The sequence below is a fragment of the Aedes aegypti genome, chromosome 2 (assembly GCF_002204515.2).
Source record: "Aedes aegypti strain LVP_AGWG chromosome 2, AaegL5.0 Primary Assembly, whole genome shotgun sequence".
NCBI lineage: Eukaryota > Metazoa > Arthropoda > Insecta > Diptera > Culicidae > Aedes > Aedes aegypti.
Window position 1 is genome coordinate 306,365,589 of NC_035108.1, and position 16,849 is coordinate 306,382,437.

At 36.6% G+C, this 16,849-nt stretch overlaps 1 protein-coding gene across 2 annotated transcripts in view; it reads left to right on the forward strand.

Moving 5' to 3' along the window:
• The window catches only part of LOC5573805 (histone acetyltransferase KAT7), a 356,986-nt gene that overhangs the window by 8,781 nt on the left and 331,356 nt on the right, over positions 1-16,849 (forward strand). For both annotated transcript variants that reach the window (XM_021845624.1, XM_021845622.1), the window contains exons 4-5: positions 7,614-8,932; positions 9,204-9,398. In XM_021845624.1, coding sequence (XP_021701316.1) covers positions 7,614-8,932; positions 9,204-9,398 — 1,514 coding nt within the window. The remainder of the gene's footprint in view (positions 1-7,613; positions 8,933-9,203; positions 9,399-16,849) is intronic.

Sequence of the window (16,849 nt, forward strand, 5' to 3'; positions counted from 1 at the left end):
CACACAACGTATTGCTGCAATCAGTGGTGAGTATAAGAATCTTGAAATGTTTCATATTCACCACTGACATCGCCATGGGAACTTAACGATAACAGCGCCACCACGATGTTGCTACTTGTGTTGCCACTTAAAATGACCATTAAGGCTAAGTAGCCCGTCATTCATTTTGGCAACAATGATGACTTTTCAGCTTGCATTTCAAAATGATAAAACTCAGTCTTGATAATTTATATTGACTTGAAAAAGTTTCACTGTTCGCGCTAACATGCATAAAGTATGCTGATACTTTTTCAGCTGTGTCAGTGCAAAACCAACTGATTTTCTTTGATTCGAAATCGTGAGATGAATTAGCAACAATCATCAACGACGCGTACAGATTTCAATGACGGCCTACTTCGCCTTAATTGTCTTACACAGTTTTTCAATCGGACTTAAACATCTGTTATCTTCAGTCGTCAGGCTGTTGTATTTTGTACAACAGTGCACTGCAGTGGTGAAAAAAACTCGCTTATCGTACACAGCATCAGCGCGGTGGTTCTGACTGACAGTGGCAAACCGCGCGACGACTGAAGGGTTAAGTAAAAAGCCTTATTTTAGTGCTTTAGACAAAAACGTGTTCCGCAGTGTAATTATTTCAGTATTTTTTATTATATATATATTATTTTTTATTTCTTCAATTTTTATCGTAAAAAGTGTCTCCTGAGGTTCCATTCGAGGTTCTTGAGATTGCTCGGAAAAATCTAAAATTTAGTTTGATGATTTTGTTTCCATATATTTTTTTATCAATTAACCTAGATGTCTCACAAGGCTTGCTCAAGCGCCCATAAGTTATTTAAGAGTTTTCTGTCAGAGTTCAACAGATATTTTAATATTCTTCAAAAAAAAAAATCAATTTCAAAAATCATTGGTTTATTACTTATTATACAAAGTTTGTTTCTGTAATTACTCTCGGATTTTTCCAGTTATTTTTTCAATAATTTAAGGAAGCATTTCTTAGAAATTCACAAGAGGAATTTCAATTGAAATTTTTGAAAGAATTTCTGTACATTTCTAGATTTTTAATTCTTATAAGACTTCCTTGACTAATTTCTGAAAGAGTAGGGGAAAGTGGGGCAGTTTGGCAACCTTAAGGAAAAGTCGATAAAAGTGCTGAAAATGGTATGGAATATCCGGATTTTTGCATGATATCCATTTCCATGACTTTTTATCTATGGGGTAAAATTAGAACCCTACTTTTGGTTGTGAATCTGAATCTGTTATCTAATATAATCTAAAAATTCTTGTTTTTTTTCATTACACTCGAAAGTTATTGATATTTATATGAACACTCTGTGCAAAAAAATTATAAATTTTAACGACAATTCTAACAGTCAAACATCATCTTTCTAAAATGATGAATTTTGAAAGAGTCTTTCAAGACAACATGGGCAGTTTTTTCGAACTTCATTTATTTCTTTTTGTTTGAGTTTAGAACACTTACTTTACTTCATTTCCTTGTCAACTTTGGGGCTGCATGTTATTTCAGATAAAATTTCAAGATTTTATGCAGTTTTCAAGGGGTGCTCGTTCCACCCCATTGGCCAAACCGCCCCTATCAATGGTAGCCCTCGATTACTCCAGAATGCCTTTCATGATTGGAAATTGTAAGAAATCCTAAATGACAGCTTTAGAGCCAATCCTAAGGAATCGCAAATGGTATGATTAACATTCTAACGAAAATTCCAAAATAAATTTTGAAGGAAATTTTTGACGTTTACTACGTCTTACGGCAATATACTGGGTGTCAATTGAAAATCTAAAATATTGCGACAGTCACGAAATTATGTAAGATTTTGAATACTAATATTTCAACCGGGGACGGACCTGGTGTAGTGGTTAGAACATACGCCTCTCACGCCGAGGACCTGGGATCGAATCCCATCCCCGAGATAGTCACTAAAAATTTCAGTGACGTCTTCCGTCGGAAAGGGAGTAAAGCCGTTGGTCCCGAGATGAACTAGCCCAGGGCTAAAAATCTCGTTAATAAAGATTAAAAAAAACAAAATATTTCAACCAATTACAAGGCTGGTAGTAAGAATTGGTACCGAAAAAAGTTATTTTAGTGACCAAATTTGAGAAATAAGTGACTAAAAAGTGACTTTCTATTCTCGAAAAAGTGACTAAAAGTGACTTGAAAAGCAAGCCGTAATCAATTTTATTTCAATTCTAGTATACTGTTTTACGATCAACATCAATTATGATAGGGAATATTCCATATGATCTTCTTCAGGTAGTAGGTCTAGTTGAGTACCATATTTGAACATTTTAATTGTGCTTCCAAATTTACAAGATATCACCTAGAATTTTTTCAAACAGGGTAGTTTATATTTACGTCTGAAATCTGAAAATCTACTAAAAAAGGATTATTTTTAATTAGATTTTCAATATTTTCAAAATTTTGTGTCTTTTATATTACCAAAGTATTTTATATCGTAAATTTTAATAAGAATTTGGAACATTTGTAAAATTAAAATTTTTGTCATTTCACATTTCCATTTAAGGTGAAACATCTCGGAATCCAAAGATGGCCGGCACAATGGCCGACTTCTCCCCCTACTCACGTTTTTGAAGGCACAAAACTGGAGAAATTGTTGGCAAACGTTCCTGATCTTCTTATTTTAAGCTTTCCGCTAGTGCACAAAGCCAACATAAAAAGTTCACTGTTGTTGGATGCTTTCTTTGCGAGATTTGTGCCTTTGAAGTTTCAGTGCAATCTTAAGAGTTGATTCCAAACTGTGTCACCTTAAACTCCAGCTTTTCTACCTAATAATGTCAATATTTTTATGCATTAATCGATATTTCAAATAAAAAATGATGACAGAAGATCGAATTTGATTGGAATACTACTTAAACCGCGTCCTTTAAACGCCGACTAAGGAAGAAATTTTCCATCAGTAAGTTTAATGGAAGGTATTCACATTCTAAGACTTCCTCATGCAATTACGACAAGTAACTTTTCGTTTTGCCGTAAATTTATTATTACTTCGAAGACCTCTTCAGGAGTTTGTTTTGTGATTTTTACGAACTTTTTATGTAATTTTTCTATGAATCGTTTATATATCTTCATGTATTCAATCTGTTTTATTTTTTTAAGAAAAACAACGAACGAAAAAACTTAAACTTAAAACAATTTTATATTTTTTGTGAACAATTTTGAAAAATCCACGAGGAATTTCTAAAAAATATCCTAGTGTAATTTCTGATGAAACTTGTGTAAGTTATAATGATGAATACTTACGAGGATCACTGAAAGATCTCTGGAATTCTCGATGAATATATTTCTTGATAAATTGCTATGATAATAAAAGCATATTAATCCATCAATGGTCGGAGCAGTAACTGTAATAATTGCTGTAGTATTAACTAGTGTGGAACCTTGAATGAAATTTTAAAGAATCTATGCAGGTCTGGAAACTGTATTTGAAAAATATCAGTGATGTGTTTGAGCCGCAGTAATAATATTTTGAAAAAATGCTGAAGAAATTTCTTGAGGAATCTAATGAGGAATCCCAGATGCAATTCATCGAGCAATTCTTGGAAAATATTTTATCCAATAATACCTTAAGTAAGTTTTGAGAAATTCCGGAGAGTAATTATGGATGAATTTTTGAGAGAATCCTTATAAAAATGCCTGGATTAAATGAAAAAGGCGTAGGAATTATTGTAAAAATGTCGATTTTTTTCGAAAAATCTATAATAAACCTTTGGGAAAAAACTTCTGTAGGGCATGCCTTCTATTGAAAAATTGCTGGTGGCATTCCTGGTGGAGTTCTTGAAAGCATTCCAGATCGAATCTCTGGAAAAATAGTTACGTAATAGTCTCTGAAGGTTTCTCTGGAGCCTCTAGAATGTTGCACCAGAATTCATTGCCAGCAGATTAACCTTCTATTTCCGACTACTTTAATCGATAGTTTCTTTATAAAAAAGCGTTTTTATAAAAAGTAATTCAAAAAAAAAATATTTCAAAAGGTCTATTTTTTCCAAAATCAGTTTAAAATTTGTTGGTTGTTTTACAATAGTAAACTGATTGCTTACCAATAGTTTTACTATTTAAAAAGTTAGTTGACTTTTGGATTGATCTGATAAGTATAGAATCATAATCTACTATTAACTCTCCCTTACTCGATATTTCGTATCTCGATATCGAGTTAGAGAACCACAGTAAAAGTTGGTTTTCATGGCTACTGCGATGGTCCCTTGGATCGCATTTGCACTGGTTTTGTGTTCCATAATTCGATACCTCCCTTACTCGATGGCCCCATCAATATCGAGTTATGGAGAGTTGACTGTAGAAACTAATGCATAGTATTCCTCTGGTTCGGTTTGCCTCAAGTTCGTCAAAAATAATTGAGCTCTGGAGCTACCATGGGAAAGAGAGGGTTATCGCAAAAAAGTTACTTTAAATACCATATTGATTATAATGTCTTTAGAGACCTTAACTAAAAATAAACACTTTTTAGAGATATGCATTGAAATAGTATCCAAGCCTTTAAAAAAGATCTGCTTACCTGAAAATATACTATTTTTACTAGCTTTAATCTTTTCCTACAATTATTATTTATTTCATATGCTTATGAAAGATACCCAACTAGTACTGGGAATCGTATTTGCCTTTCCCATTTTAGCAATTCTAAGTCCTACTTCCTTATTTAAACAAGTTATTCGGAATATTGGAAATAACTTAAAGTGAATTGATTGAATACTTCAAGTTTTACAAGCGGCGCTGCCGAATTTTTCTATTTTTTTTTTTTTTTGATTGAAGAAATGTTGTGTTACAAAAAGGACATAGGTATTCTGCCATAATAATTACTGGTTCGAGGTTATTTTTCCAGCGTATAGCCGAAATCTTCTGATAATTCCAGGTTTTTTCCAGGTTGAATAAAATTCCCTGATAAATCCAGGATTTTTCAGGTAGTAGACATCCTGCTAACTTAAAACTTAGCCTAAATTAAGAAGGCCGATTCAAAATTTTCTCCCGAAAAATGAGCTCAAAATAGTTGAAAAAAGTGACTTTTTGACGAAAAAAGTGACTTTAGTTGAAATGGCTTCAAAAAAGAGACTTTAAAGTGACTGGCCTCAAAAAAGTGACCAAGTCACTTAAAAGTGACTCGCTACCAGCCTTGCAATTATCGATAGATTTTCAATATTTTCCCACCAATCGGTCGGAAATTTATGCAACATTTTACTCTAAAGGCTGGTTTGCTACTGACAAGAAATGGAATTGCCTATCTCGATGCGTGGAAAATTTCTTCCGAGAAATGGTCAAGAAAATTTAATTTTTCTGATCACAGTATGCAGTTGAGAAGAAATGTCACTTCAAAGTGGGCTCTCTGTAGGAAATTTCTTGACCCATTCAGTCAAGGAATTTCTTTACTTTTCTTGAGCGAAACAGCATACTTAGCTTAATGGAGAAAACTTTTGATTTTTAACGATGGACTGTCGAAAATTGGGAAAATGTCGACCCACGTTCAAACACGTGGGTTGGGAAGCGCACTATAAAAGCAGACTAATTTCTGCTTCTTCGCTCATTCTTCTTTTGATGTTAACTACATCTTACGGCAATATACTGGGTGTCAATTTAAAATCTAAAGTGTTGCGACCGTCACGATATTATGTTAGAGTTTGAACTAAAGGAAGGCTGCAACTATGACAATCAACTAAAATTGAAATGCAGAAAATCACTTGGCGTAGTTAACGTCATGCGGTCGTGTCTTGTACACAACCCCCTCTTACAAATAATTTGAATGAATTGTTATAGGAACTTATAAACTGAAACTTTGGAGGAAACCCCTTGAATTCTGTGGGTAAATTCCTAGGGGATTTCTTTGTTCCTGGAAAAATCTTTAGATAAATCCTTATAGTAATTTTTGATGGTAGGTACCTATCTTTAAAAGAATTCCTGTTTGAATACTTGTAGGGAATCCGTTAAGGTATAACTATATGAATTTCGGAGGAAATTGTTTACGAAAATTTTATCCAAATGCCTAAATTAATTTCTGTAAGCTTTTTGATGTTGCTTTTGAATTCACAGTATGAAAGAATTCATTAAGCACCTCACCAGGAGCTTCCCCAGGATTTTGGAATTCGTTAGGATTTTTTTTCAGATTCCAAAAAAAAAGCTTACAATAATATCACAAGCACTCGTCACAGAGTATTTTTTCACAGTTATTTTATGAAAACATCCTTGTGTTTCTGATAATGCAACCCGTAGATACTTATTTATAATCTGTTGATTCATCAAACATCCCTTTAATTCGATTATGTTTCTCTATTAGAATGAATGAGTATCAGTGAATGTAACAAGTGGTGACACACATTGATCGGCACCATACAGAAGATGGTGTGTGCCTTTCTTTTTATCATTCGTGACTCATTATCTTCTTCGAACAATAGAAGTCATGCGTGTAGTGTGAATGCAGTGGATAAAAGGGATGCAATTATGGGTCTACCCCGTTTGACATCAGTGGCGACTCGTAACCTCACTTTCTACCTGTTCTATGACTCTAAAAATGACTATTTCGACAAATTTAGATTACAAATCAAAAAGATAATTATTGAAATCGTCCTTTCTAACAAATCTCTATTCATTACATGCAAATTTGTTGCTGAAATTCAAGAATTTCTATTCGTGGAACAGGTAGATTTGAGGTTATAGAATCGCCACTGTTTGGCATAATGCCATATGGCATAATGCCGTTTGGCATACAGTCGTTTGGCATAATTGTGGTTTGGCATAATGCCATTTGGCATGACGGTCGTTTGGCATAATTTTGTAATACATTGATTATGATCAAATTCCTCCCATTAAGGAAAGGGGTGTGGGTAAACTGCTCGCGATCGTGCATTCCGTTGTCAGTTGTTGATAGGACATAATTCTAATCTTCATTTTTTAAAGGAAACCAATTCGTGATCAAACGTCAACATCCCACCGCAAAATCGCTAGTGTTTGGAGGTGATTTTAACCTCCAACTTGCCAAATAACCTCCAAATCATCACCTCCAAGTTAGTTCTAATAGCCTCCGTTATATGAAATATGGTGGCGCGTCGATCGTCGCAAGTTTATCGTTAAACAGTCAATATCGAATAAAGTTCTTTTAGAATTGCATCATACATGACTTCCGGGACATAATGGGAATTATAACGTATTTTTAACAAAAAATGTGTCCAACGCCTAATTACGCCATATTATTTGAAAAAAAAAAGGAACATGATATTTTATGACGCATCTTATGGCCCCAGATATTACTGCACCACTGCAGTATCTTCCTTTTCAAATTATGCCAAACGATCATTATGCCAAATGGCTATTATGCCAAATAACTGTTATGCCAAATGACTGTTGCCAAACGACTGTATGCCAAACGGCATTATGCCAAATGGCATTATGTTAAACGGGGTAGACCCTGAAATTATATAGTCAGGATATAGTGTGGTGGAATATAGGGTGGTACATAGGGTATTGTAGAATAATGTGGGATCTCTGGTCAAATTAAAAAAAAAACTTAAATAACAAATACCTGCTAAACGCATCTTCCAATATTCTAATAATTTTAATTTTATATCCATTGTTTCAGGTGGATCAGCAACACAGCCCCCCAAAGAGCAGACCGCTTCAGGGGCTCAATCGTCAGGTGGAACAACAGCCCAACAGCAGCAACGAGGTCGTGGCCGTCCACGAAAAACTCCGGCCGCCGCTTCCTCCGGTCCAGTAGCGAAACCAATCGCACAAGTCAAACCCCAAGTCTCGGCAGCACCAGCAAAAGCGGCCGCTTCAACGGCACCGAAGCCACAGCCTTCACAAGCCCAGAAACAAGAAGAGGACATCTCTTCGGCCACTACTTCCTCTACGGATTCAACTACTTCCGGGTCATCGGATTCGGATTCGGACTCATCGGAGGATTCGTCTCCATCGCAATCTGCTGCTGCTCAGCAGCTGAAGAAGAGCAACAGTGGCGTGAAGCGTCCTCTGGAACGCACCCCACAAAAGTCCGAGGTCAAGGAAGGTGTTACCGATTCTGAGGGCGAAAAAGGGGACTCGAATAAGCAAACTCGGAAGCTGACTCGGTCGTCTAGCACTCGCAAATCCAAACATCTTATTGGAAAGAATGCCTCAGAGACGGATTCGGATGCGGACAGTGTCAAAAGGTCTGCCTCTAAGAGCCCTGTGAAGAAGGCGCCAATTGTGGCGACCAAGGGCAAAGCTAAGAACAGCAGCAAGAAAAAGGATGCCGTGGTAAAGGAACTGCTCATTGAGGAACCGGAACCGGTGGAGAATCGTTGCCCATTGCTGCATTGCGATTCAACAGGTCATTTGGGTGGTCAATTCGAGCGGCATTTCACCCTCGAAGCTTGCCCCATGTTCCACAATATGTCCGCTCAGCAGACCAGAGAGTTTCTTCAAGAACGAAAACGCCGCGAAGAGGACCGTAAAAAAGCCGTTCCGGTCTACGAAAACTCCAAGAAGGTCCAAACGCCGGAGCAGAAAATCTACATGCAAAAAATTCGGGACATGCGCGCCAAATTTAAGCCCAATCCGCATCCGGTGGAAAAGCCCCGACCGATGTCCGAACGGTTGGAGAACGAAATCGATCTGGAACCTCGGCTGGATGGGATCGTTCCCGATTACGACCTGCAGTTGTTCCGCGAGGCTCAAGCTGCGGCCAGTGAAAGTTTCGAAAACGAAGTAAGAGAAATGGTCACCGGGAAGGGCACCCGCTACATCTCGATGGGACGTAATTGCATGCAGGTGTGGTATCAGAGTCCCTACCCGGACGATGTCGCCCGGCTACCGAAGCTGTACTTGTGTGAGTTCTGTTTGCGGTATCAAAAGTCGGAGGTCGGCATGAAGAGGCATGCAGCGAAGTGCGTTTGGAGACATCCACCGGGCGATGAGGTGAGTCGATTTGTTCTACAGGTCTCTTTTAGGAGACTTGGTCACTTTATTAATGCATGTCTCTATTTCTAATGCAAGATTTCTAAAGTCTCTACTTTGAAGAATACAGTTCCCAGTATATGCTTTTTGTTTTCTTAATTCCAATTTCTTTTTGATTCCTGTGTTGTCTCTTTTTTCTGACAAAAGGTCATGTTCAAGACACTCACTTGCTACCAGCCCTGGTTCAATAATTTCGCCAAATCAAAACTAATTCATTCTGTTCTTTCCTCAGATTTACCGCAAGGGTAAGCTCGGCGTGTGGCAGGTGGATGGCAAACGGCACAAACAGTACTGCCAGCACTTGTGTCTGTTGGCCAAGTTTTTCCTCGACCACAAAACGTTGTACTACGATGTGGAACCGTTCCTGTTCTACGTGATGACACTGGCCGACAGCGACGGATGTCACACTGTGGGATACTTCAGCAAGGTGAGTGATTGGACTAGTGATGTTATATTTAACAATGATATAAAAGGTGGACCTCATAAATTTAAGTGCAGTAGGCAAAAAGCGTATCTTTTTATGATTTACCGAAAACCACGATGACAAATGTATCTTTCAACTACTACAACAACACCTTTTTTTCGCTCCTTATTGGATGAATGTAAAAGAAGGAAAAGCGTAAAAAGGCAACGCTTTTGTAATTTAGAAACTTAAAAGATTTCACCAATTCTAGGGTTTTCAAACAATTACCCACAAAAGGTGAGGTTCCCTCAAAAAAATCATACGGATCTTCATATAGATGGATGCTTTTGACTATTTTAAGTTACACTGGGGATTTTCTTAGCGGCTTTCAATCTCAACGGCAATTAGAACCGTTTCGATTGTATTTTCATTCTTTCTTATATGAATATTTATTAAATCTCAATAATAATCTTCAAATAACTTTCACTTAAGCCTCTACAGACGTGTTCGTTGAAGTCTTCATATAAGTTTTCATGACGGTTTGCATGAAAATACCAATAGAAGTCTCCATAGAGATCTCCCCAAAAGTTTTCACAGAGGTGTTCATAGAGGCGTCTAAAGAAGTCTACACAAATCAACATTCCCATAAGATGTACCTACCTTAGAATTCTGCACAAAGCCTGAAGGTGCCCTCAGAGGTCGCCACTGAAGTCTTCAAAGAGGCGCAGCTGTTCCCACATAAATCTCTACAGAACTCTCCATAAAATATTTCACAAAAATCTCCTGAACAAACCATAGAGATTTCTCCTAAAATCTCTATATAGCTTTCTTCAGGAAGCTTTAAAAAGCTTCACATAATACTTGACAGAAGTTTTCAAAGAAGTCTTCACAAGGAAGGTTCACATAAGTTCTCATAGAGAATATTACAGTAGTTTCTCTAGAAGTCCTTGTGGGGGTTTTCTCATAATTTTGCACAAAAATCTCCATAGAGGCACACAGAACAGACATCCAAATTATTAGCGCCCTCACATATCGTACTGTACCAATTAGTGGTGAACATATACTTCTTGAAATGTGTCATATTCACCACCAGTGAATCAAATTCAATTGCCATCAAAACAAACGAAAAACAAAACAAAGCAAGCTCGCTCACAACCGTATGTCCAAACTTTTGTGGATAGGGATACAATCAAAAGCAAAAGTGTCATGACAATCACAGGGTGCAACATGGTTGCAACCTTTTCAACTCATGATTAATCATTTATATTAAATACTGCAATAAACTTCCCATAATTCTAACAAGGTTCTTTCACAGACAAACAGACGTAACACTTAGAACAAATCCCGATCAAAATCATAGTCACGATGACATGTACGCCCAATGCTAAAATCGGTGTGTTTGGCCGATGGACCAACAGATGGCGGTAGTGAATCGGCCGTTAAAAAGGTGGTCGATGGACATCGGTGAGAGTGTGACGTCTGTTTGTCTGTGGTTCTTTCATCGATTTCTCTGGAATTTGTTTGGAGATTCTTAGGAAAATTCATACCGGTTTTTCTTTTCGGAATTCCATCTAGAAATACTGCAGGAAATCTTTCAGGAATTCCTCCATCAATTTTAGTTTAGGCCTTGAAGAAACTTCTGGAATCTAAGAAGCAATATGTTAAGAAATCTCCTTTGAAATCCGTTGATGATTTTTTTGGTGTTCTTAGAGGTGTTCATAGATATTACCGATTAAATGATATTGCCGGAACTAAGCATCAGATGGAGTCCTGCAAAAAAATTCCTGAAATTATTCCTAATGCATCATTGGAAGAATTCTTGTTTGCATATATGGAGTACACTTAAATTATTTTACGGATTCCTGTGAAATCTCAGCAGCTGAACAGTTCGGTAAAATAAATTAACGGAGTACGGTAAATTTTTACAGTGTTCGGTAAAAATTCACCGGAATCCGTAAAATTCTGACGAAATTACGGTGTTTTGTTTAACCGAACTGTTCAGCAGTTGAGATTACGGTGAAATTCACCGATTTTCGGTTAAATGAGCTTAGTGTGAGGAGTCCTGAAAAAACTCATGACTTCATGAGGCTTTTGCTCAAGATTAATTACTGGACAAATCAATGCGATACGTTTCAGATATGTAATTGCTGTTTAAAATTGAATCATATCGTTTGAGCTATTTCTGATCAAATTCTTTGAAAAATGATTTATTTTTCCGGAGGAACTCTTGAAGCTTTCCTAATTTTCTATTAGAATATTCAGAGACCTTATTGAAAAGTCCTCAAGAGAACTTTAGAAAGAACTTATAGATTGAATTCTTGGAAAAATCTCTGATGAAATTCCGAAGAATTGTTTGCAGACATTTCTGCATGCATTGCACTAGGATCTTTCTATGTAATACCTAGAGTAGTTCATAGAATAATTCGGAAAACTATCCAAACAATATACAGGGGAAATTTCTAAACAAACTCCATTTATCGGAAGTATTTTGCAAGCTTATTTAAAAAAGCTTAAAGATATTTTTTTATTTAAAAAAGCTTAAAGATAAATTTTCAGGATAGTATCCACAAACTATTCAAAGCAAATTTTAAGGTTCCCTAGAGCATTTACAATTCCTGCCTAAGGAAATGCTTGAAAATGTTCCTAGTCAATCTGCTGACCGAATCCTTGCATCATTTTTGTTCCTAGCTTCTGGTGTAATTCCCCAGACAGATTATAAAAAAAAAGAGTTTTGTGTAAAATCTGTAAAAAAAATCAAAAGAAATTGAAGTTTCTGAATTTTCTTGTAAAATGCATAAAAAAATATAAGAAATACACAGAAGAATTCCCAAAAGTGCCATGTTAAAAGAATACTTGAAGGAATCCTTATAAACTTCTTGCTAGAACGCTTGAAACAATTCCTGAAGCAATTGTTCTTGCATTCTTCCTGGCAGGATGCCAAAGATGCATACCTTGAGGTACTGCTGACGACTCGTTGGGGAAATAGGAGGCACACCGAGAAATGATTTCTGGAAATAAATCCTGTAGTGATTGTTGAAGAAGTTCCTTGAAGAATATGAAGAAAAACAACTGGAACCGGTGTATTCTCAGATGAATTTCTGGATGAATTCGGTTTAAGATAACTTGGCAGATCTTTGCCATAAACCTTTCGAGTTCCATAATAGATTTTTAGTAAATTCTTCTCATGCTATATTGCGTACTGTTTATGAAACCTTATGTTTGGCTGAAAAATAGACTTTGGTGAACTCTAAAAATTATTCAAGAAATAAACCAAGACGTAATTATTGTATAAATATAAATGCTAAAGACTAATTTATTTATTGCGAACGGCAATTCTAATATGAAGGATAAATTTACACTATAATTGGAGGAAAAATGAAAAATCCTTTACATACTTATAATGATTTATCAAAAGTTGTGCTCATAAATGTTAAGTTAAGGTCGCCTCGCACCTTTTATCATATCGTTTTTTTTCACCATTAGCGAACCGCTCGTTTTGAACGCTGATCATCAGAATCAGAAAGCTGAGGAAAAACTGAGTATGATAGGCTGCAAAAACTAGGTGAGCAATGGTCTTTACCCGATGAAATGAACGATTTTTCAAACCATGTTCTACGATTTTGACGTAAAAGGAGAGTGCAATCAATGCCAACTTAATTTTTCGTACAACAAAGAAACAAGTTTTCATCCGTTGGTATTTTCTTTGCGTCAAGTAAAGAACAGGAATGAAAACATCTGGCGGCCATCCTGGGTTTTGACGCCATCTTGATTTTAAGTAGAAGAATGCAGGGATGTGAAATGTACTGTAGCAAACATTTACCACCTCGACATTCACATTTTTCTACACGACCATCAAAATCCAAAGCAAACCATGACAGTTCAAAACAAAAAAATGTCACGGCTCTTCAAAACTGTAATCTTCTTCTCCCCAACGTTTTTCAAACCCGAATGCGAAATGACTCGAGCACAGTGGTGACGCGATTTTTGCGGTTTTCGGGGTTTTGCATTTTTGCTCGATAAAGGCAGCATAAATTGAACTTGTTTATATGTATCGCAACGGAATGATTGTGCTCTTGCTGTTAGCGCTAATAGATTTCAATTAGTTGAAAACGCAAGCGAAATATTAACGATTGAATTATTGAACATTTTTTTCAATCATTCACCCCGAGATGGCTGCCCAAAAACGGTCACATTTCTCAAGCCTGGTAGAATGTGTTGTTCACCTTGTTAGCACTCAACATGTTGAACTTTTAGGCTACTGGTGAAAAATGGTTACGCTTCTTCTTATTATTCTCATCCAGGCCTTACGTTCCTACTGACACAGAGCCTGCTCCAAAAACAGGATATTAAAAATAAGTTTTCTTTTATAATGCTTATATAGACTCAGGGATTGAATCCTGAAAAATTTGAGAGAATCTCTCACGTATCGCTCTCAGTAACTATCATAACATGCTGCACATTATGAGAGACTGTTTATCGTATAATGCTACAACTTTGATCAGATTGGGGGGATAGTAGTGCATGATAAAACCCCTCTAAACATGCTCCAAGCCTGGGGGACACTATTGCTATTGGAAATTCGTGGATTGTTTATCGTGCCAGTAAAGAAAAACACCTATCCCCAACGGTAAATAAGCGAGAAAAATGGATTTTATCGTCGCTCTCTCTTTGGGGCTCTCGCTCACTGCTTCCATTTATCAGACTTGTTACACCTTGCGATACAATGACGATCGTGGACCGCAACAGATGGGATGTTTTTCTTTGCTTGCTTTGATCGTGGTTCATAATCAAATGAGAGCGAATTCTGCAAAGCCTGTATAGACTAGAATGATTCTTAGGAACAGGAGTTCAGGAATAGCATTCATTCTTTCAATGAATGAAAACCGTCTTAAACTGTTGATAGAAATGAATAAACAAATGTTTGAACCATATGCATTGTTGTTTATTGAATGGAGTTTACGGATTGCGCGTTGAGACACTAGTAAATTTTGTAATGATATTGTAGCTTCAGAGATCGGGCAAGGCACTTGGTCTGGTATCAAAATCTTAAGGACTGATTTTTTGTAGGCGTTTCAAAAATGCTTAAATCTCATAAATTACCAATATTTGAATATAAATCCTTAAATGTTCTCGATTGCATCGAAAATAGCTCTGACATGATGCTTTCTACTTTTGCATTCGTTTGGCTTAACTGATTAACAGAAAATATATCATTTCGCTTAGTATGTTATGGTTTCCGCACTATCTAAGTAACCCGCATTACAATCCCATAGTGAAAACTCATTCTTCAAAGCTTAGGGGTCTATTTTGTAAATCGAGCTGATTCAAGTGACTCGTCTGTAATCACTGTCGATCAAAGTAAGCATGCATATTTCAGATGTCACCCGTCGACTCCCATAGTAATCCAGTCACATAGAGTGAGGGCTGTCGAAAAACTCGAGTGACAAAGCCGAGTCGAGCAACATTTTTGGTCGACAGTGACTCCAGTTGAGTCGTTTTTGGTCGACTCGACTTATAAAATAGGGCCCTTAATGAAGGATGTTGCTGAAGAAACAAACCCCTTTTGAGCTATTTTAGTTTGGTATTTTTGTAGATAATTATTATGAAAATGACTCCATCGATCCCCTGCATGGCTGGTAGTGTTTATGTGCGTTGAATACAGCAATTTGAAAAATGAGACCAATAAATGACCAGAAAGGAATTAAAAAGAAACCAAAAAAAACAATCAACCTAAAAGGAATCAAAAGATAAGAGTTTTATACTTCATCATTCAATCAGGCCTCTTTTTTGTGACTCCTCCTGACACAGTGATCCTTCCTGACGACAGTATTACATTGAGTATTTTTTCATGATTCTCTCGGAACTGTTGCTCTATTATGCAATAATGGCTATCGTTGGAATGTTCTCAATGGCCTCAAAGGTTTACGCACGAGTTTAAATCGTTAATTCACATATTCAGTAAAGTATACCAATTATTTTCACTTACCCCATTTACCCACTTGCCCCGCGGTACCTTATCTCAAGAATGTAATCTGTTTTTTTTTCTAGGATAACCATAGAAACTACCTAGAAGATTCCATCAGGAATTCTCCAAAAAATCTGTTGGGTATTTTTCAAGGAAGACCTAAGTTATTCAAGATTTTATCCGGTAATTCTTCCATTGATTTCCTTAGTTCTCCTCTAAGATTTACGTTTACATCTTCAAAAAATCTTTGTGAGATCTCTTAGAGTAACATCCGTAGAATTCGGTTGAAGGATTAATGAAAAAATATCTGGAGGAATTCCTAGTATAGTGATAAGAAAAAAAAAAGGTAAATCTGATAAATAGCCGCGTTAAAGTTGATGTTTTTCTCTGGAGCCTGTAGAATTTTTCATCACGGTTCACTACAATCAGCCTCTAAATTCGACATGTTGAGTGCTATCAAGGTGAAAAATTACTACTTAAAATCAAGATGGCGTCAAAATCCAAGATGGCCACCAGATTTTATCACTCAAAATAATACTCTATTCTTCACACTACTCGAATAAAATGCCAACGATTGAAAACTTGTTTCTTTGTTGTACAAAAAATAATGTTTGCATTGATTGCACTCGCCATATACGTCAAAATTGTAGAACATGATTTAGAAAATCGTTCATTTCATAGGGTAAATACCATTGCTCACCTAGTTTTTGTAGCCTATCTTACGCAATTTTTCCTCAGCTATCTGATGGTGATTTCAGAATTCATAACGAGCCTTGCGCCAATGGTGAAAAAACGATTTTTCTATCGAAATTCAAAATAGCGGCCAAATTTAAAATGGCCGACAAAATTTTTCTAAATTCAAATGAAAGCTATACCCTTTCTCTATACGATGCCACTAAGTTTGCTATGTGTTCCAAGGGAAATATGATACATATCACGTGTAGAAATACCCAAGATTTGACAACTACCGAAAAACTAAACATTACATATACTTTGCAATTGGATTTAAATGGACAAATTGATGTGAAGTATTGTGAAAAAATTACACGTCTTCTCGGTGAGAATCGAACTCATTACTCCCTGATCTCTAGTTACGGCGCGTTACCCCTACGCCACGAGAGGACTCATGGACGCAGTAGTTAACCTGAATTCGATTTCAGCTCAATAATCACGTGGTCCTTTTTTGCAAAGCGCACCTCTTTCGGAAGAAAAAACCCTAGTTTTTCGGTAGTTGTCAAACGTCCACTCGGCTGGTTAGCCGTAAACCACGAATCATAGTTTGTTAAAAACAAGATTTATCAAAAAATGGGCTTTTTCGCAAACAGTTTCGCTAGCTGGCGTACGAGGTGTCCATCAATTTGAGAAAACCGAAAGGACCACCCTTAAGTTTTATCGAAAACTAGCGATCAATGACATAAAATTGGAATTCTAATGATGGCGGCTTGGTTTTAGCGAGAATTGTTCGTTAATTTAAATTTAAAGTTTATTAACGTTTATAAGGGATTCAAAG